This window comes from Podarcis gaigeae (genome assembly GCF_964106915.1).
Source record: "Podarcis gaigeae genome assembly, chromosome: 6".
Lineage (NCBI taxonomy): Eukaryota > Metazoa > Chordata > Lepidosauria > Squamata > Lacertidae > Podarcis > Podarcis gaigeae.
This window is the reverse complement of record NC_139682.1, coordinates 30,428,191-30,450,392: the sequence shown is the minus strand read 5'-3', so window position 1 is coordinate 30,450,392 and position 22,202 is coordinate 30,428,191. Positions and strand designations below refer to the sequence as shown.

Here is a 22,202-nt window from a genome sequence, read left to right as displayed (position 1 = left end):
GGCAATCCTACTCATGCCTTTGCTTTTTTATGATCTCATCTGTTCCAGATGCTGTTCAATAAAGGCTTTGGCACTGCCATATGGGTTGTTTCTTTGTCATATTAGAGTGGGTAGAGAAGGAGCCCTTTCCCATATCCAGATGTGAGCTGGCTTCAGGACAGAACTTGGAGGGGAATGTGCAAAGATCCTGGTGGGCTCAGTCAGTGGCTTGGTTTTTTTCTGTTCACCACAGGTGCCCAATCCTTGACCTGCTTGTCTGTGCAGAAAGCAGAAGGGCACAGGTGACATATATCACTTTGAAAGATGAACAGACAATTCCTCTGGAAACTGAAAGTTGGAGACTGGCAGCTGGCAGCTCTTGTAGTTCAAGAAGACAAGGAGGGGATCACACCACGCTAAAGTACAGGTCCGTGTTCCTCAAACTCCCCACTGTTGCCACCACAGATGACTTGAAATTTACTGAGGGACTTGGCAGACCCCCTTAACTATTGTTCTGCCTTTCCATAGCAATTGTTATGCTCTGTGCTGGATACTTCTATTATTGTATGTCATTGTGTCCCATGAAATTCAAATTGCAATATAAGATAAGAAATATAAGAAGCAAGTCAAATACAACTCAAAATCAACATGAATATTTTAATGCAATGGATGCGCCATCTCCAGTCTTCAACCACAAATACACAGACACACTGTAGACCAGCTGAATGACGCTCACAGACCACTGGTGGTCTGTGGATCACAGTTTAAGACCTCCTAGTATAGCACACTGCTATGAAGCGCTGCTAAGAAGATGTCAATGAACTTTCCTAACTTCCAGGTTACTACTGTCCAGCATTAACCTGGCCTTGACTGCTAGGAAGCTGGTGCCAGGCTCTCCATTGTGAAAGAAAGGTGGTATGATTTTGAATTGCGTCCTGTACGTGAATCACGCCATTGCTGAGTCATAGTTCTGGAGAGAATGAACTTTTCTCAGGCGCAGTGTGCCAAATGTGAATTCCTGGGTCCAGCCTCATTGAAATGTTGAACAGAAGGTGCTGCCAGACAACCTGTTGATTGAGCATTCTTTCTGATTTGTTTGGAGGGAGTTTAGATGGTGTTGGCCATTTAATGAGCATTCACTCCAATTTGTTTGTGGGGAGGCTAGACTTGTGTCAAAGCAAGTGTTATCCCACATTACATATTTCTGTCACTTTCCTTATTGCCAAAAGCCCTATGATGCTTCTCTCCATCCCAGCTGGCAGCTGAATCTTACTCCAACACTGGCAATAAGACAGCACCCTCCAAGACACCTGAAGGCTAGTTTAGGGAGTGCAGTACTCCCCAAACACAGCTCTATCTTCCTACTGAAAGGAATGGCTGAGGGCTGCTGCTGCCCAAGGCGCTTGTCTCATCAGTGAACTCTGCCTGATGGTAAGGCTGTTGTGTTTTTCATTTTAAATGTGAGGCTACATTTATTTATTTTTAATCCATTTCTTTACATTAGTTTTGTGCTCTGAACCTTAAATGTCTCTCTGTTGGCTAGGCAGTAAATTCAATGTTGAAAGGGTTATTTGCTGTGTTCTTTCATGATTTAGCAAAGTTCCCACGGCAGAAACAGCAGGAGAGGCTTAGCAGCACTTTATATACTTTGACTGTTTGTAGACCGATTAATATACAAAATTTTACTTAAGTGGGATGTACAGAAAACTAAAACAACAAATGTTACAGAAATGCACAATAAAACTATTACAGTGGTACCTCGGGTTAAGGCACCAAGGTTGATGGAACTTCCTTAGTCTGTGTCTGCTGCTGTCCACATACACACACACACAGTCCCAGGCCACAGTACATTTGATTAGGATAATTTCTCAGGAAGCCTAAAGAACGGCAAATGGGAGACCCCCTCCATGCACAGTTCTTTCTCTGGCCTCTGAGCACCTATCCTCCAGCTACTCTATGTTATGAGTCCTGGCAGTGCTAAACTACGGCTTAGCGCAAATGCATGAACCTGAAGGCTCTTGGAGAGGAAGAGATCCTGTCTGCTCTGCTCCTTCTCTGGTCTGGCTGCTGCTGTGCTGCTGTTAGCCAAGTCATGGTTTGGCTTAATGTGCCATCCTCCTTGCTGGAGGAGACCAACCATAAACCTGGATTTGGACGTCACATGCTAAGGCAAACCATGCTTAGCTTGCGGTAGCGCATAAGTAGCAGGACCAGGGGAGGAGCCCAGTGGCCATCTCCTCTCCAGAAACCCTCATACTTGCATGTTTGTGCTAAGCTATAGTTTGGCAAGCATGATGTGTGAACCAGCTCAGGTGTTGCAGTAAAAACAAGAGAATCTTGTGATATCTTTAAAACTACATATTTTTCTTTGCACCCATATGCATATATACCTGCCAACTGAAGACTTCACTTCATAGATCTGATTAAATGGACTCCAGTTCATTAAATCTTATGCTAAAACAATGTTGTCCTGTACATAATTACTCAGATGATAGCCCCTTTCAATTCAGCGAAACTTACTTTTAGGTAAATATATACAGGGCTTCAGCCTAAAGTTTGAAAGCTTTGAAGGTGCCACAAGATTTGTTGTTATCATTGTATCAAAGGCGGTTTTGTGCATGGGGGTGGCAGTTGTATGTTACAGCTTGTGAGGAGGGGTCAATTAGAAAAATAGCATATAGGAAGGGGTAACCTGCTCCCCTAACTCCTGACAATTAGACTTGCTCCCTTTGAAACTACTACTTTTTGAAATAAGATCCTATCCACAGAACTCCCAAAGCTACCTCTAATTTGGTCTTTGGGCATTTGAAGATGCTTTGGAGGGCAGAAGGAGTATCTCATGTTTCAAAGTTGTTCTCTTTATGGTCGAGCACACTTTTAAGGACCGACAGAAGAGAACGTTCAGCCCAATCCTGTCCAAATTCTAAGTTCCACCAGGACCTACCTGTGGCTGTCACGTGTGTCCAGAGACACTGCCTCGTGGTTCTACTTCCTCTCATTTCATATTTAAAACTAGGCTAGGCCATAACTGGAATACTTGGCTCAAGGTCGGGCAGTGAACTGGGTGGAGGTTAGAACCCAGCTTTGCCTCACCTCTGTTTGAGGCAAAGGAGCAGGCGGTAGCTGCGGCCTGCGGCCAAGGCAGGCCTCCCAGCAGCAGCGGCGGCGGCGGCGGCAGCAGCAGCTCCAGGCCTGGGCGGAGCTTGGCGCGGCTCCCTCCCTTTCCCGCCGGCGCCTCCCCGGCTCCTCCTCCTCCTCCTCCTGAGGCTGGAGGAGGCGGTGCCACAGCGGTGTTTCCTAGTCGAGGCGCCCGCCGCCTGCTCACTCGTTGGCCGCCGGCCGCTTCAACCCCCTCTCGCTGTCTCTCTCGGCTGGAGCCCGACGAGATGGTGTTGCCCGACGAGAAGTGCGCCGCCGCCGGGGTGTACCGGGCGCTCCCGGACCTGGCTCGGGAGGCGCATGTGCCTTCCTTGGAAAAGTACCGGGAGCTTTACAGCCGCTCGGTGGAGGAGCCGCAGGGTGAGCGAGGGGCCAGGCCCCGGCGCGGCGCGAGGTTCCCGGGCAAGCTGCAAAGCCAGCCTCCAGGCCCGTGCCGCTCGCCGGCCGCCGTGCCAAGGGCGGGGAGGAGGAGGCGGCTTGGCAGGGGGAGAGCGGCCGCCGCCGTGTGCGAAGTTTCCCAAGGGCGACTTGGTCCGGGTCCACATCTTCGCCTTCCTCGTGGGCTTGCATGGCTCTCTCTCCTCCACGCCCTTTCCGACTCGGCGCCAGCTCCTTGTTGATATGCGCCGCTGCTCGGCCCGCAGCTTTTAGAGGAGTCCCTCGGGGCCTTGTGCCCTTGCTTGCCCCGGTGGGTGGTACCCTCTGGACGGGCTGCTCAGGTTGCTGTGCTCCATTCGGGAGCCTTCGGGTGGTAACAGGTGTGGCGGCAACCGACGCATCTCCCTGCTCGTCTTACTTTGCCCGGGTGGTCCGTCCCCCCCGCGCGAATGTGCACGCGGTGGGGCAGCCTTCGTGGGCACCCCAGCCTCAAGTCAAGGCTGTTGCATGCTAACGCTCGCAAGCATTAGCGTCATGCTAGTTAGAGTTTCCGCAAAGATACAAGGCAGAGTCCTCCTCTGCTCTTGAACTTCTGTTGGAGACTGAAGCAAGGGATGCGTCTCAGCTCAATACTTGGGAGGCCAGGGGTCCTGTGTTGTAAGAAAGCGACCGTGTTACTTGGAAGACAGTACTGTGTTAGCAGTTTGGGTGATGCCCAACTGTGTACATGAGTTTTCCTTGTAAATTCCTAGAGCTTTGCTACCGCTTTTGCAAGCATGCCACGCTCAGCAGACTTTTCCCTTGTGGAAATGCACGGCGCTGAGCTAACATTGCTTCATAATTCAGTCAGGGGTATGTGCTAAATGCACAACACCTGGGATAATTTCCCCCCCAAATATGATCATTGGCTAGATGTTACACAAGTTAAGCCCTCTGTGAGTAGTGGAAGAAAGTGGTAATCTTGCAATTCTGCTCTCTCTCTCTCTCTCTGTGTGTGTGTGTGTGTGTGTGTGTGTGAGAGAGAGAGATTGATTTGTGAAGCCTGGGTCCATATTGTGCAAATTCCTGGGCTGTGTTAGCTAGCAACAGGACCTGACCTGAATCATATTGTGATGGTTCTGGGGGCTTCCAAGAGAGTTGCATGGGATATATGGCACTCTCCTAGTGTTGTATAGGGACTGGTTTGCCTTTGGATTCCAGAACTGTGGTAGTAGTTGGGCAAATAACATTTGAGTTTTATTTGTAGAGGAAAAATCCTTGGGAAAATGATAGCATCACCATGTCATCTGGGTAGATTGTGTTGTATAGCAATAACTTCAGCAGTACTTCTCTTCTTCACTGCCAACTGAGGCTGTGTTTAGGCAGCCTGTTTACTGAGGATTCATCTTTTTTGCATAAAGTTTGTGGGGAAGTTATGCAACTGAAAATTCATTATGATTTGTTTGCTGGAAGGTTATCTGACATTGTGCCAAGCAGTTATTATCTCACACTTTTCAGTGCATTTCCCCATCACTTTCCTTACTGCAAAAAGTCCACTCCCCAGCCCTGTTGCACAGGCAAAATTGTCCATTGGTCCATCTAGCTCACTGTTGTCTACACTGACTGGCAGCTGCTCTCCAGAACTCTTCTAGCCCTACCTGGAGATGCCAGGGACTGAACCTGAGATCTTTCACGTGCAAATTGTATGCCTTACCACTGAACTGTGGCCTTTTGCATTTAGCATTTGGCAATCTGGCAGTACAAAAGTGAAGGATCGCTGAAACTGTGAATCAGACCACAGAACCACATCTGTGTTCTCATAGATACAAATGCATGCTTGTTAGGGACAGTTCTAGCCAGTATGGCATTTTGCTTCCTATTGGGGCTTTTGGACCAGTTCAACAGGATGCATACATGTGAAAATGTCTGGTCAGATTGGGCAAGTTGTGTAGCTGACACCAATTTGGATAATAAATGATGCTGCATTCTGACCTTGCATCATTATCCCAAGCCTCTTATTTGAATGCTTATTACAAGACTTCTAACACAGGAGAGGGAGAGAGAGAGAGAAATTCTTTCTATCTCTTTGAGTTCTGTGGGTATAAAGTTGTCAGTGTTTAGGGAGTACTGAAGTTTTATAGCAATATGAAATACAGTATCGTAGTGCTGATTTAGTGGAGAACAGGTGAACCAGTGGTGAGCAGTAAAAATGATGGGTGCAATTTATATTTGTAGAGTTTGGAGTAATTATAATTTCTAGGAGGCTCTTGCTGGAAGTGGTCTACCTAGATGGCTGCTATCTTTTCATTGTTTTATGCAGATACAATAATTATGCTTTTGTTAAAGATGTCACAACGTCAGGTGTGCTCAGCTGCATGGTTACAGCAGTGTACTTTAAAAAGGCAAATGGGGGCTGACGGATTATGGGAAGTGTCTTAGCTCAGTGGTACAGCATCTGGTTTTCATGCAGTATGTTCTAGGTTCAATCCCTGACTGGGAAAGACATCCCACCTGAAAGCCTGGAGATCAACTGCCAATCAGTATAGGAAATACTGTTCTGGACAGATCAATGGTAAGACTTTGTATAAGGCGGCTTCCAAGATAGTATGGACAATTATTCCTGGATGCACCCCAATTGATCTAAAATTTACTGGGTTGAAGTGCTGTCTGTCTGTTTATGCCTCAAGCACCCAGGTATATTCAAAGAAGTAGTGTTTGGCAGATTTCCATATGTGACATTTCTCTAACCTTCAGCATGAGGAAGTATCAGTGGCCCTTTGTGTCATTAGTACAGAAGTTGTGGTATACTGTGCCAAGATACAATCTAATGTATCAATGCTGCTCTTGTGTAAATTTTGTGTATATTTCTCAAGCTGACACAGACAGTGTTGGGGTGTGTTTCTAGTTTACTGTTTATGAAATAAGTTTTTGTCAACTAAAACATGCTTCTCCCGCACCCAGTAAGGCACCCAAAGGTTGGGAGGTTTTTCTTGTAACAAACTAACTAGGCTAGCCCTTTGGAGTGTGGGGATGTTTCAAGTACAGTATTTCTGCATGAAAACAGGAGAAGTCTTGTCTAAAGCATGTGTGTGTCAACATAGATTAAGTAATAGAGTTTTCTAGTAACAATTTCCAGAGGAGAAGTAGCTGTGTTCATCTTTTGCATTAAAACCAAGAGTCTTGTGGCACCTTAAAGACTAACCAGTTTATTCCTGCATAATTTTGTATGGACTACAGTCCATTTTTCCAGATGCTAAAAGTGCTATCCTTAGTTACAGGTAATGCATATCTGGGGTTTCTTGGGGTGTACGATGATGATGAGGAATTGTAAAGTGAAGTAACAGAAAACATAAATGCAGAAAAATATCTGATGATAAGTAATTAACAATGGCAATTCATGAAACAGTCGCTGATAAACAGATGCCCACATCTATCAGCCAATTAGCATGCGTAGTATGTGAGAAATCCATCGTCATGGTTCAATCCTCAAGTGATGGCATTGAATCTCTTGATATATTGTAATCTAGCAGTCTCACTAGCAGTTTTCTTTTGAATTTTCTTTGCTTTAGTCTCTTGCAGAGTGTCCTGAGAGGGTGAAATGTACCTTCTCCTGACTTTCCTGTATTTCTGGTGCCAGGGTGTTTTTTTTTGTTTTTTTTTGTTTTTTTGTTTTTTTTTGCATGGAGACTGTGCTGCTTGTCATGCAGAATGTGAAAGGGGATTGGTGGCAGATGATGGCCTGTATCACTTTGGAAGATGGGCAAGTGAATGAACCCCAGATGCTGAAGATGGCATTATTAAATTCTGCAAGAGAGTTTACAGAGTAGCACAATCCTATGCATATTAATCAGAAATAAGTTCCACTTATTTTCAGTGGGGTTTACTTCCAGGCAATTGTAGGATTTCAGCCTAAGTCTTTCCCCTAAATAAAACCAGTTCAGCATTTTTTTGTTAGGGGGAGCAGGCAGGCCTTTTGTTGCAGGGGGAAGAACCAGAGTTTGCCATGTATTTTATTGATTTTTGATTTAGGGGAGTAGCTGCCCCTCCTTGCCCACTCTTGGCTACGTGCATGCTTGTGTTGGTACCTTAAACCATATAGAATGGTCTTAAGTTTGAATGTGGTGTTTTATTTATTTATCTTTTTTATCTTGCAGAATTTTGGGGAGACATTGCCAAAGAATTTTACTGGAGGAGCCAACATACTGGACCATTTCTGCAGTACAACTTTGATGTCACAAAAGGGAAAATCTTTATTGAATGGATGAAAGGGGCTACAACCAACATTTGCTACAATCTATTGGACAGAAATGTCTACGAGAATAAACTTGGGGACAAAATAGCTTTTTACTGGTAACATTCTTATTTCAATCAAGGAAACCCTCTTGTAAACATAGAATTAAGAACATTGCTGTTGTATCATTGTGTGTTGGCAGCCGAGTATAGAGACAGGGGACATAAATGACAAGAGAATGAGGATTGGGTCATTAGAGCAGTGTTGGTGAACCTGAAATCCTCCAGATCCTTTTGGACCCAACTCCCATCAGCCCCAGCCAGCATGGTCGGGGATCAAGCATTATGGGAGCAGGAGTCCCCAGCTGGAAGTCCACAGCTTCCACATTCCTGCATTAGCGTGAGCGTGACTGGAAAAAAGTCTACAAGGCACACAATTTTAAAAGGGTAAAGTTTAGGTTTAGTTTTAAAAAAATATCTTTGGTACAGCCTTTGCCAGCTTGATGCCCTCTAGTTGACTGTTGCATTTGGGAGTTATACCATGGTGCTTTTAAAAAGCTAGCTCTCTCCCACCCATGAACAGAGCCTGACATTGTGAAGTTCAGATGCTTGATTGAAGTGCAGAAATTCTAAGGTGAGATGTGGCATTTGATGCAGGAAGTATTCGTGCCCTCATCCAGGAAGTACACCAAACTTCATTAGCATTCACGATACCGCTCCGCTTTTTGCCTTTTTCAAGGAGACTCATAAATGTGATATCATTTTTTTCCCCTTTGCGTAATAGTGCTCAGTCTGTTCCTGTGCCAAGGGACACTAATGCAATTTGTTTCCTTTCTGAGACAGTTCTAGTTCCTTATTTCTTTAATTAGCTGTTACACCCTTTACAGGCCAACGGAAAAGTCAGAATTCACTCCACATTTCCTATCTATGTTACTAGGAAGAAACCCACACTGATCTTCCTGAGACGGTACTCCTAAGCAAGTGTACTAGGCTTGCAGCTGTCATCATATTAGTGCTTTAGATGCAGGCCTTTATCTTCTGAATATGCTTCATGGTTCAACTGGTGTTGTGCCTTTGGTTTGGTCACATTGTTTTCTGACTATCCTAGTATCAAGGTGAGGGCTATAAACAGGCTGCAAAAATACATATTTCATTAAGGAATCAGGTGAAGTTTCAGAATCTGGATTTCTTAGCTGTTGCAGTGTTACCGTCAGGCATTCATTTGTGAGCTTATATTGCATGTATGCTGCTGTACTTGGTTGTAGGCTGCAGAGAATTGCTCTGATGTCCCTTCTGATTCTGTTGTGCCACCTTAGTGAATCTCTAGGAGGAGTTTCCTTTGCATTTTTGTAAGAGATTCTGCACCACCCTGTGTTACATTGTGAACTTGTGCCTGACCTGAACTAAATGGTGTAACTTCCTTAGATAGGCATTTTACTGAGATCTACGTCCAACGTTAATATTCTTGACATTCTGCTCACTGTGGGCCATTGCATATGCTGTGAAAAGTGTGAGACAGATACATACTGTTTGATGCTCTTGGAGGAGCAATGTAATAAATAGCATACAGATCTGGATCAGACTGCAGGATTGCACCCTTCTCTATTCCCCACCCTCTTCCTAGAGTTCAAATTTGGGCTCCTGGGCCTAATTGCAGTTGACTGTTCTGTCAGCAGCAATGTTAACTGTTAACCAAGAGTTCCACTTAACCCAGGATCTGAAGTCAGCTTCGAGATGGTTTCAGATCATGAATGAAATAGGCATACGGGTTAATGCTTACCTGGTAACTGTCAATATTGATATACGGTCAGGCTGTTATGTTAGGCCAGTAAGCAGGAATTCACTCTCAGTCAGTAGAGCATGAGACTCTTAATCTCTTAATCTCACGGTCTTGGGTTCAAGCTACACATTGGACAGAAGATTCTACATTGCTGGGGGTTGGACTAGATGACTAGAATTCTATGATTCTATAAGAACAAAGAATTAAGGGAAAGGAACATGAAATCCTGTAGGCTGCCCTGATGGTTTCTCCTCATTAAGCAGTCACCAGCATTAATTATGCAGCAGCCCTGTGAAGCAAAGCACTGTTGGACTTTGGTGCAGGTAAAGGGAAGTTATTGCTAGCAGTTTTGTTTTTTTAAATTGTTTGGTCTTGGTTAGAGATCAAGCAATCAAGCATCTTTCTTGAACTTCTTATTACTTCCAAGAGGAAATGAATGAAATAGTAACCTTTTTCAGTCAAGGGGCTGTGTTCCATATGGGGAGCCTCCCAGAGGCCACATGCCAGTGAGGATCAGGCCAGAAGCAAAAAGCAGGTGGAGCAACAGATGCTGCTCTTAAGTAGATGGCATTCCATCCATGAAAAAGCCAGAAGTTTCTGTGCACACAGGTGCATATGGCTCTCTCCATCCAGGCAGGCATCAACACAATTCAAGGACACATTTTGGCCAGGCAATAGCACTCAAGCAGGGCTAGTGAGCTGTGTGGTCTGGCTAATGGCGATGGTATAAGGAGAGTCCTTAAGGTACCCATGCCCATTCTTGAGCAAAGAAACTTCAGAGTGAAACTCCAGTACAGAATTAACCCATATCAATAAATTCAATTTAAACACCTGTGACTTAAATCAATATACTAGGTTTCTATCCCATCAAGATGTTAAGTGGCATTTGTCCCATGAAAACATGGGCTAAAGTATGTATTCATTTTATTTAACACAATACATAAAGCACTTGTTTGTAAATAATAATAAATTAGTATTTTTTAATTTTCTTATACCACACCTTTCTTTCATCATGGAATTTCTATCATGTGCTTCCCAGGAGGTCTCCCATCCAGGCAGTGACCAGACCTGTACAGTGGTACCTCGGGTTACATACGCTTCAGGTTACAGACGCCGCTAACCCAGAAATAGTACCTCAGGTTAAGAACTTTGCTTTAGGATGAGAACAGAAATCATGCTCCGGTGCAGGAGGCCCCATTAGCTAAAGTGGCGCTTCAGGTTAAGAACAGTTTCAGGTTAAGAATGGACCTCCGGAACGAATTAAGTACTTAACCCAAGGTACCACTGTACCTGCTTAGCTTCAGACCACTCTCTGGAATTGTTGCTACAGACTAATGTGGCCACATCTCTGGGATTTGTTTACTATATTCTGTTTTGTCTCTCCAATTTGATGTTTTGTAAATCTACTTCTCATTGTGTTGCTTTCTGTTTGGGGACTGCACTTTTGTGTCCCAGATTTTTGCCTACCATTACAACAAAGACAATGGCAGCAATTCCTGTCCTCCTGTATCAGGGATGGGGAACTGGCTCTGTCTGGACCTTTATCTCCACACACCCTTATGGGCCACGTGTCACACGTGCGCAGGAATGCATATACCAGAGCATATTTCTATTCTTTTTCTTTTAAAAAAAGAATGTATCCCTTTAATTCTAACTCATAAAGTTGAAAAGATATGAGTTTGAAGCCTTGGTGATGATAAAAGAGTTTCCAAAGCATGAAACCACTCTGGTTGCATATGAGCAAGGAGTAACATTTGCCACTATGGCTTATAAATTAGACTGAGGTTCTCTTTCTCTGGTATGTAAGGAGATAAAATGCCTTTATCTGGAGGGAAATCCCAGAAAGGGCTGCTTTTGAGATGCAATCTGACATCTAAGATAAGGATTTATGTTGGAGCGTAAATCTGGTGCTCTGTGGGAGAGCAAATTCTATTCTTTCACAAAACTTGAAAGTTCACAACTCGTGTGTTTGTAAGTGGGGTTGGTGCATTCCAGTTCACCAAACCAACATGTAGACCTTATCACTTTTTCAGATTCCCTTTTAAGGGTTGCTGTTTGCCCTGCAAACACAGAAAGATACTGCAGAGAAGATAGTTCTTTGGTTCAATCTAGACAATAAGTGAAAAACCAGCGAACAGCCTTGCATTCCTGGTTTTTTTAAAATAAAATGAAAGCATGAAAAACTAATAAGTAGTAGAGTGCGGGGAGGGGAGAAGCCGATTAACCCTTACACTTCCTGCCACTTATACATACAAAATTGCCCATCCCAAGCTGCTATCCCACAATGTTACATGGTGCAAGGTTGGGCAAATGTTGTCGAACTGGAAACCCCACAATGTATTTTTGAGGTTGCCTTGGAAATTTGGGCTGTAGCACTCCTATTGTCATGATGAGATTAGAGCTTGGGGTTTCTTCAGTATTTTCCAGAGTTCATATTAGCCTGCTTTTCACACCACACCAAGCCAATCCATGGCTTGATGCAAGCACAGGAGTGTACATGCCCCTGAAGAGGAGTTTGTGGCCATTTCACTCCTCCCCAGTCTTTTGCTACACCATGCTAACTCATAGTTTGGCTCAGTGTGTGGTCTAAACCTGGGTTTGTGGTTTAGCTCTCTACAGACTAACCATTAGTTGCAAGCATGAGGTGTAAACCATGAGCCAAGTTATTTTGTTAGTTAAATGAACTGTAAATCATGCTGAATAAAAAGCAAAATGTTTACATGGAATCGTCTGTTTGCTTCATTTCAATAATCCATGCCAAATAATGGTCATTAGTTGAGACCTGATATTGATCTGATGCTTTGAACAGTGTGTAAAATTGAATTTCAGTATTCCTTGTTTTGTTTTGCTGATGTATATTAAGTCCTGGTTCAGCCTGAAAAGAAAGTGCTGCTTCCTGATGTGTATGGCATTTATTTATTATATAAGCAAAGCGGCATTCTAGCTCTGCTTGTGTTAGTTACCCTTTTAAGTTTGTGCTTTGAACTCGATAGCTTTAACTGAGGTTACAGTGAGTCTTTCCCTCTAGCTTGAGTTGATATGCATTATGAGCATCGGGTGTACAATGTCTATATGAGGTGTAACAATAGAGGTGTCTGGCATGTGGATGTTTTTAGGTGTGGGTTTGTTGGTTGATCTCCACTATAAAATACTGTCACCTGCTAGGCAATGCAGATGCATTTTTAAAGAAAACAAACAAGCAGTTTCAAGGTCTTGTTCTTCTAGATCCATAGAAAATAACAGCTGTGTAAGATCAGAGCATTGGATCAATGCGTGGGTCTTAAACTCACCACTTTCTGACGCTAGGGTGCATGAGAGGAAAGTAGATTATGTCCTAAATGTGTGGCCACTGCCAAAAATCTAGCAAATTTCCCCTGCTTTTCTGTAACATTTAGTACAACTTGTGTTCTGACATTAGTGTTGTGTACTTTGCCTGCTACTACTGTTGGCAGTCTGTTTAGGTGACAGCTGTGCATAGGAAGAACATCAAACTTTGAAACCAGTTATGAATGGGTGAAACTAAATAGGACACTTTATTGCCTTCTGATTCCATTTCATTATTACACTGTCTTACAATTTTGGTAGTGTTAGATTAGTGCCGTCATCATTGTGGTGTCAATAATACACAAAGAGTGGTGGATGGAGACTTGGTACATTTTCTGATGTTACACTTCTTATCTGTGAATGCCTATTTGCCTTCCTTCTGGCTTGTTGCTGCTTCCTTCTCAGCCACCCAAACTGCAAGACCAAACAGTGTTCTACTTCCTTGCCACAGGATATTACAGATACTGCATTAGCAAACCTTGATTTGATTCTTTGCGCCTTTTCCTAGCCCCTCCCATCTTTTGCCAAATCTTCTAAAGAGTTTTGCTAACAGCCGTGGACTGCTTGTCAAATAGTTTTCTGCAGTACAGCTGCCTTCTAAAGATTTGGCCTTTTTTTGCATGTGTCAACAGGACACAAGACAGATAATACCATTGTTTTGCTCTGGGATGACATTTCATCTGTTCTGAAGTAGAAACATAACCTGCAACTTTTAATGTATGTGTTTGGCATATATTTTTTCTCTCTCTCCATAATTAGCTGTCTTCAGAATTCTAGTTCTTGCAAGATCTCATTACATAAATTGTATTTCATCCACAAAGATACCTGCCAAGACTAAAATTGAGTAAGAAGCCAGCCTGACTAATGTAATAAGCTTGGGAGCATAGATGTCTCATATACTGATTAAATTGGAGGCCCAATTCAATTTCTAGAAGCATGTACATGGTGTTTGTGAAGGAACTTTTCTACTGAAGAACTTCTTTAAAAGGCCACATGGCTAGCTGAGTATTGTATTGCTGTGGGGTGCTGTAATTGAGAATGGATGTAACAACAAGCAGTTGGTGTTGATCTTTTGTGGTATTGAGAAGTTGTATATTCATGCACTAGCTCATCAGTTAGTCTGCTAACATGAATGGTTATGCCTGATCACAATTTGCAAGAACACACCTGGGAAGGAGCTAATTCACAGTGTATGTGCTTGTCTAAGCCATTTTGAAATGAATGGGAGTTGCACAAGATTGCAACAAAGTGCTTCTGCAGCTCCCATTCATTTATTAGTGCAGTGGTACCTCGGGCTACAAACATCTTGGGTTACAAACACTTCGGGTTACAGACTCCACTAAGTAGTACCTCGGGTTAAGAACTTTACCTCAGGATGAGAACAGAAATCGCTCACCAGCGGAGCAGTGGCAGTGGGAGTCCCCATTAGCTAAAGTGGTATCTCAGGTTAAGAACTGTTTTAGGTTAAGAATGGACCTCCGGAACAAATTAAGTTCACAACCAGAGGTACCACCATACCAGCAAATGATTTTACAGCATCTGCAGATGGTAGGTAGAGCATTGGGGGTGGGGAAAAGAAAAAAACAGGCTGATGTCGAAGCTGTTCTGAACTTGCAAGAGTTCACAGAAATGGTTTTGTCCTTGGTCCATAGAAGCACACTGATTTTCAAAAATGTTGATCTTGTTGAGTTCTTGGTTCTGCTTATTTAAAAGAAACGCCAAATCGCAGTAAATGACTTCAAAGTTGGTGTACTGTGGCAGGGCAGTGCATGATGTACTGTTGTGTGTCTGAAAAACCCTAAACCCTCTTATGGGCAGTCTTGGAGCAGTTGAGGTTATTTCACATCTATTATTATTGCTAAATCTTGGTGATTAACAGTGTGGGCAAAGTGCCATATTCTTACAGAGAGCTGGTTGTTCCAGCATTTCTGAGCTCCCTATATTGAGGTTGGTGATTCTGTTAGCTGTGTTGCCAGAGTGACTGAAACCAGCTGCACAGATGTATGTCTATGGCAGTGCAGGTATCATTATATAACTCTGGGGTGATTTTCTGTTGCTCCACCTGTAGTCCCAAAGCATAAGATTAGTGCAATTTTTTTTTTTTACCATCTACTTGATTTGTGTCTGTGCCAGATTTTATATGTTTATTGTTGTGCTATTGCTGAGTTGGTTTTTAAAATTGATTTCTGGTTTTATTGAGTTGCATAGTGTGTTAATTTTACTGTGTATTTTGCTCAGAGAATGTCTTTTTATTAAAGGTAAAGGGACCCCTGACCATTAGGTCCAGTCGTGACCAACTCTGGGGTTGCGGTGCTCATCTCACTTTATTGGCCGAGGGAGCCGGCGTTTGTCCGCACACAACTTCCAGGTCATGTGGCCAGCATGACTAAGCAACATCTGGCAAACCAGAGTAACACATGAAAACGGCGTTTACCTTCCCGCCAGAGTGGTATCTACTTGCACTTTGATGTGCTTTCGAACTGCTAGGTTGGCAGGAGCAGGGACTGAGCAACGGGAGCTCACCCCGTCACGGGGATTTGAACCGCCGACCTTCTGATCAGTAAGCCCTAGGCTCTGTGGTTTAACCCACAGTGCCACCCGCGTCTTTTTATTAGGCTGCTCATAAATTGAATAAAATAAATAAATATAAATTGGAGGTATAAGTTGTATGCCTATAGAAGTTTGGAAATCACCTGGAAGGCTCACACACAGCCCAGATGGTTCATATGTGACACTGTGAAAAACTGAATTGCACTTATGAAGTGAAAATTATGTTTCTTAATGGTGGATATTTAACTCAGAAGTTAAAAAGAAGGGACATTTTGATCTGCAGTGTGTTGTTTTAGCCATGTTCGTTTCCAGCATATTGAATGGATTGAGAATTCCCTAACCACATATGAACATCCATTTGCAAGAGGGTGCTTGGAGGAGTGGGAGAAAGCCACTTTGTTCTGCAGAACAATTCTGGGATCTTGGGCCAGATGTGGAGGACTTCTGCACTCACATTCTAGAGCCATTTTGGAAGATTTCCTCTATCTTCCATCTGGGCTATGTGAGATGGTCTGTCTTGGGAAATATGCAAACTTCCAGCTACAATATGTTGCTTGTAGAGAAGTAAAATATTTTGCACCTACTGGTGCTAAGTTCCTGCACAACTAATAGAACTGGACAGAATACATATGCATGAGTCCAACCTGATGGACAACTCTCTTATGCTGTTGTATACATTTTGGGAAAGAAACTGGGAGGGTTCTTGAAAAAGCTGTTTGCTCAACATCAGTAGCCTCGTTCAATATTATGCTGTAGAGCAGTGTTTCCCAACCTTGTGCCTCCAGATGTTTTTGGCCTACAACTCCCATCATCCCTAGCTAGCAAGACCAGTGGTCAGGGATGATGGGAGTTGTAGGCCAAAAACATCTGGAGGCACAAGGTTGGGAAACACTGCTGTAGAGAGTGGTCAATGAGGGTTGGCCAGAAAAACAGAGTGCAATTTGCTTAAAGGGTTCGGGCAGTTCTTTGGGACTGTAAACTGTCAGTGTCCCAGAATTGCTTTTAATTAAACAAATGGTCTTATGTTGTGATGAGCTGAATCATAATGTAAAGGTGGTGAACACTAAATCACATGGGGAAGCAGTGGTGGCATATTGTTGCTAAAATTTTACCATAAGGAGGCTGTTTCATATTGTAAAAGTGTTGATGAGAAGTGGCATGCGATTGCACATAAAAAATGGCTGGTGACATGTGGCAGTCTTTGGAACTATGCTACGATGTGCTGCTGCATATTAAATGGCTTGCTTCTTGGAGCCCTCTCCTTGTGGTTGCATTTCAGATGGCTGCTGTGCCTGTTGTTTATTTTATTTCCTTTCACCAAATTTATATATCTCTTGATGCAATCATGTCAATCATTGGGGGCTCAGTTTTTGTCTATGCAACATATTATTATAATATTTATTTATATCCCACATTTTTCCCTGACAGGGACCCAAGGTGGCTTACAGATAAAATAGAAACAGCTAAAATAGGATAAAAAATAATTAAAAAGCAGTTAAACATTATACAAACACACACGTGTGTGATCTATCAAAACATACAGAGACAACTTATCCTTTTCACTACTTTTTTTGCTAATGTATCATGTTAGTGGTTTTCAGCTTTCTGAGTCGTCCAACCCACCAACTTAGTTTCTCATTACATATTTGTAGAGCAGCTGTTTCTGGGACAACCTTGTGTCCCAATATTGAGTCTCAACCTGCCAGTTGAAGGCGCCATGCACTTGGGGGAATTTTTCTGCATTGTTACTCTGATGTTACTGAAAAATATACTGTATCTGGCAACTAGGAGTTTGCATTTTGTTTTCCCCTGCAATGCCTTGAGCCCCGGCCAGGATAGCAGGCAGGAGTGCACTAATGTTTAGGATAGTTTCCTAAACAAGTTAGTTTTCTCTGCTTCTTGTTGTTGTTTAGTCTTTTAGTCGTGTCCGACTCTTCGTGACCCCATGAACCAGAGCACGTCAGGCACTCCTGTCTTCCATTGCCTCCCGCAGTTTGGTCAAACTCATGCTGGTAGCTTCAAGAACGCTATCCAACCGAGGACTTCCGGAGGCGGCGCGAAACAGCAATGGCGGTCCTCTTCGCGCTGTGAAGAGGGGCTCCGCGAAAAAGGGTCGTCCGCTGCGGCAAAGTGGAGACCCATCAAGAAAAACCGCAGGCAGAGCGAGCCTGCGGCCGTGGGACTCGGCGGGTGCCTGGAGCCCCCCCAGAAGCGGAGAAGGAGCCTCGTAAGAGGCTCCGGAACGTGAAAGGGGGAGCGGCGCTGTGAGTTCATCGCTCTTTTCGTGGAAGCAAAGCCGCGCTGCTGCTGCTGATGAGCGCTGACCTTTCTTCTTGAAAATATCGGAATTGGAGCAACATACCCGTGAGTAAGGGGCTTAAATTCTTAATTTAAATTGAAGAAATTCGGCTGAAAACGGGAGGTGAGTAACAGGAAGTCCGCCTCCCGACTCTGCTAATTAGATCAAAGCAAGGGCTCTGAAACGAGCTGAAGTATTTAAAAGGGACTGTAAAAGTGGAAGAAAGAGTGCATTGATAGACTTTGCATTTTGAGGATAAAAGGGAAAGAATTGTGAAACTTATGGACTTTTATTCTTTGGAACTGTCCCCCTATCTTTGAGCTAAACGGAGTTGAAAGGGATAACCCCGTCATCGGGCTGCCAGTGTATAGAAGAGAACTGTCAAACTGCTGTCAAATTGACGACATTGTTGCAGAAATTGAAACTGTTGCATAGACTGAGACATTAATGTTTAACATTGTTGCTTGGACCTATCTTGACACCTTGTGGCTGGATTTTAAGAGATTGGAAGCTTTGGAAACCTTCCTTTTGTGTTTGGGAACTACAAAAATTTAACATGGGGAATAGAGGAACTTCAATGGCGGAAAATAGTTCCTTTCTTCTTTGAAACTTTGAAATACTCCCCCTATAGGACTGTGGAAGTATAGTGGCCTGGGAATTGAGCTTTATTGAAACTTTTTGTGGTTTAATTTGTTTATACTTTGGACTTGTCTTTCCCATGGGACAAAAGATCATTTGACCTTGAACAGAGGCAGGTGTGGAATGAGCGGCACAGGGAGAACAAGAGCAGCTAAAGCCAAAGATAAAGAAAAAGAGAAAAAATCTGGGCAACTCTTGCAAACAACTTTAACTCATCACCGCAGATCATCCGTCCCAACTGTGCTGACAGCACAGGAGGTGGAACTTGCACAGCCTGCTGCAGAAGATATGGCAACTGGAGGATCTGAAACAGTTTTGAAACAAATTTTGGAACAATTGGCAGTTTTAAATCAAAAAGTGGACAATCAAACATCAAAAATTGACCAAGCTACATCCTCTATTGGCAAATTAACTGAACAGGTTTCGCAGCACACTCAGGCAATTGAGAAACTGCAAGGAGCTACGGCAGAAAATTACAAATTAGCTGTGGAAGCCAACCAAAAAGCAGAACAGGCGAATTTAAAGGTTGATGAAATTAAAGGAGAAGTAAGACCTCTGAAAAGACAGGTAGGGGAACAACAAGCCTACCTGTCATTGGTTGAACTGAAAAGTAAAGAAAGCAATCTCAGGATAAGGGCTATCCCGGAACTGGAGCAAGACAATTTAGAGGGATTTTTGACACTTTTGTTCTCCAAATTCTGGGGAATTGAGGAAGAAAAGGACTTTAAAATTGTGACAGCCTTTAGACTGGGAAAATCAGTAAAGAAAGACAAGTCCAGAGACTGCTTAGTTGTTCTGAGATCAAGAGAAGAAAGGGATAAGATATTAGGCCTACATTTCAAGAAATCTTTGGAGATAGAAGGCAAAAGGGCCGAAATTTACAGAGATATACCCAAATATCTCTTGGAACTTAGGACTACCTATATAGACCTGACTAAATTGTTGAGACACAACGGAATTCCTTATAGGTGGGAGTTTCCACAAGGACTTTCATTTACTTACAAAGGAAGGAAAATAAAAATTAAATCACCTGAAGACCAGCAGAAGTTCCTACACGACCACGAGGAGGACCTGCAAAAAGGAGCTGCAGCTTCTTGGCCTCCACCACCCGGACCACCTCCAAGAGTTATACCACCTGGATCTGGACCAGCACTACCTCCTCCGGGACCGGAGGGAAGCTTAGATACCCCATTGTAGAACCCGTCAATTGATTCAGGATGTCTCTGCAGCTTCTTAGTTGGAACATAAATGGCGGAAATTCCCCGGAAAAAAGAAGGAAAGTTTTTCACATTTTGAAAAAGGAACAATTGGACGTTATCTGCCTACAAGAAACACATGTGACAAGGCTCCATAGAAAAGTGTTAATCAATAAAAGACTAGGCCAAGAATTTATTTCTTCGGACAAAGTTAAGAAAAGAGGAGTGGTGATATATGCAAAGGAGAGCCTGTCACCGAAATTCTTATTTAAAGATGAACATGGCCGAATTTTGGCGATTGAAATACAGACACAAGGAGAAAAATTTTTGATATTAGGAATATATGCTCCAAATGAGGGAAAGTCGGAATTTTTCAGGAAGCTGCATGAGACTATGCTGGATTACTTGGACTATAGTAACATCATTATGCTGGGTGATATGAATGGGGTTGTGTCTGTAAATATGGATAAGTCACAAAGTGTCAACATATCGAAAGATGGCAGACTACCTAAAACTTTCTTTGAAATGACAGACAATATGGACTTAGTCGACATATGGAGGGTTAAGAACCCTCTAGGGAAAGAAGGGGCTTTCTTTTCTGAAGCTCATCTGACATGGACACGAATCGACCAAATCTGGACAACTAGAGGACTGGCACCTAAGACTAGAAAAGTGGAAATCTGCCCAAAAACCTGCTCCGACCATAATGCTTTGAAAGTGGAATTGAGACTTAATACAACCGGCTCCTTTAGATGGAAAATGAATGACACCTTATTAAGAGATCAGGAGATTGTGAAGAAGGCCCAAAAAACTTTAAAGGACTATTTTGAGATAAATTTGAATACCACCGTGGAAAAAAGAACAATCTGGGACGCAAGTAAGGCAGTTATGAGAGGGTTTCTAATACAACAAAACACGATTAAGAAAAGGCTCTGGAATGAAAAGAAGGAGAAGATATTGGAGAAAATAAGAGAAGGAGAGAAAAAATTAAGATCTAGGCCTAAGTCGAAGGATGTGCTAAGAGAAGTGAAATTTTTCCAGGCGCAATATTCAAAATTGATAAATCAGGAGGTGGAATGGAAAATTAAACAAATGAAACAAAGATCCTTCGAATCGGCGAATAAGTGTGGGAAACTGCTAGCCTGGCAGTTGAAAAAGAGACAAAAGCTTAATACAGTTACACATCTAGAGATTGAAGGGAGAATGGTTCAGAAACCCGAGGAAATTAGAAAGTGCTTCCAGAGGTACTTCAAAGAACTCTATTCACAAGGGCCGCAAAAAGCTTCCGAGGTGGATCAATTTCTTAAAACTAATGGATTACAAAAAATACCCCTGGAAATGAGAACAAACCTGAACTGTAACATTACACAGCAAGAAATTGAAAGTGCCATTCAAAATCTTCAATTTGGCAAGTCCCCAGGCCCTGATGGCCTAACCTCCAAATATTATAAAGTTTTAAAGGACTATTTGATACAACCTTTGATGGAGGTTTGTAACCCGATTATGGAGGGAAGGAAGGCACCGGAAACGTGGAAAGAAGCTTTCATCACATTGATACCTAAATTAGAAACTGAAAAGACTCAACTTAAGAATTACCGCCCCATCTCACTCCTAAATGTGGATTATAAAATTTTTGCAGATATTTTGGCAAGTAGACTTAAAAAAGTATTAAATGAAGTGATTCATAAGGACCAGGCTGGTTTTCTCCCTGGTAGGCATTTGTTTGATAACACAAGAAACATTATTGACATTTTGGAACTTCTACAAACAAATCTTAATACTAGAGCGGCTTTAATTTTTATTGATGCAGAGAAGGCCTTTGATAATATTTCTTGGATGTTTATGAAGAAAAATTTGGAAGGGATGGGAGTGGGGCGGGGGTTCGAAAATGGTATAGAAGCAATTTACACAGAACAAAAAGCTAAACTGATAGTAAACAATGTGGTGACAGAGGAGTTTAAAATTGAAAAAGGGACACGTCAGGGGTGCCCCCTATCCCCCCTATTGTTCATCTCAGTTCTGGAGGTGTTGCTAAACATGATTAGAAAGGACCGGTTGGTTCAGGGAATTGAGGTCGGAGTGAAACAATATAAATTGAAAGCATTTGCAGATGACTTGGTATTAACACTTCAGGAACCAGTCTCCAGTACTAAAAGAGTGTTAGAATTAATTTCTGACTTTGGTCGGGTGGCGGGGTTTAAGTTAAATAAGCAAAAAACCAAGGTTTTAGCAAAAAATTTGACAGTTACAGAAACAGATGAGTTCTCTAAAGAAACGGAGTTGAATGTGGTTAAAAAAGTAAAATACCTAGGGGTGTACCTGACCTCCAAAAATTTGAATTTGTTTAAAGATAACTATGAGAAATGTTGGTCAGAAATCAAAAGAGATTTGGAAACATGGTCAAGATTGAAACTTTCCTTGTTAGGCCGAATAGCTGCTGTAAAGATGAATGTACTGCCGAAAATGTTATTTTTGTTTCAGGCCCTACAGATCGTGGACAAGGTGGAATGTTTTGGAAAGTGGCAGAAGGATATTTCTAAGTTCGTTTGGCAGGGCAAAAAGCCCCGAATAAAGTTTAAAGTATTAACTGATGCGAAAGAAAGAGGGGGATTTGCCCTGCCAGACTTGAGGTTATATTATGAATCTGCAGCCTTCTGCTGGTTGAAAGATTGGATTTTATTGGAGAACA

The 22,202-nt window shown here is 42.8% G+C and overlaps 1 protein-coding gene across 2 annotated transcripts in view; it reads left to right on the top strand.

Annotated features, from left to right (window-relative positions):
* The first annotated feature begins 621 nt into the window (after window positions 1-621).
* ACSS2 (acyl-CoA synthetase short chain family member 2) overlaps window positions 622-22,202 on the top strand; it is a 65,017-nt gene continuing 43,436 nt past the window's right edge. For both annotated transcript variants that reach the window (XM_083746540.1, XM_083746539.1), the window contains exons 1-2: window positions 622-3,498; window positions 7,650-7,845. In XM_083746540.1, the coding sequence (XP_083602666.1) occupies window positions 3,366-3,498; window positions 7,650-7,845 (329 nt within the window). In that variant the 5' untranslated portion in view covers window positions 622-3,365. The remainder of the gene's footprint in view (window positions 3,499-7,649; window positions 7,846-22,202) is intronic.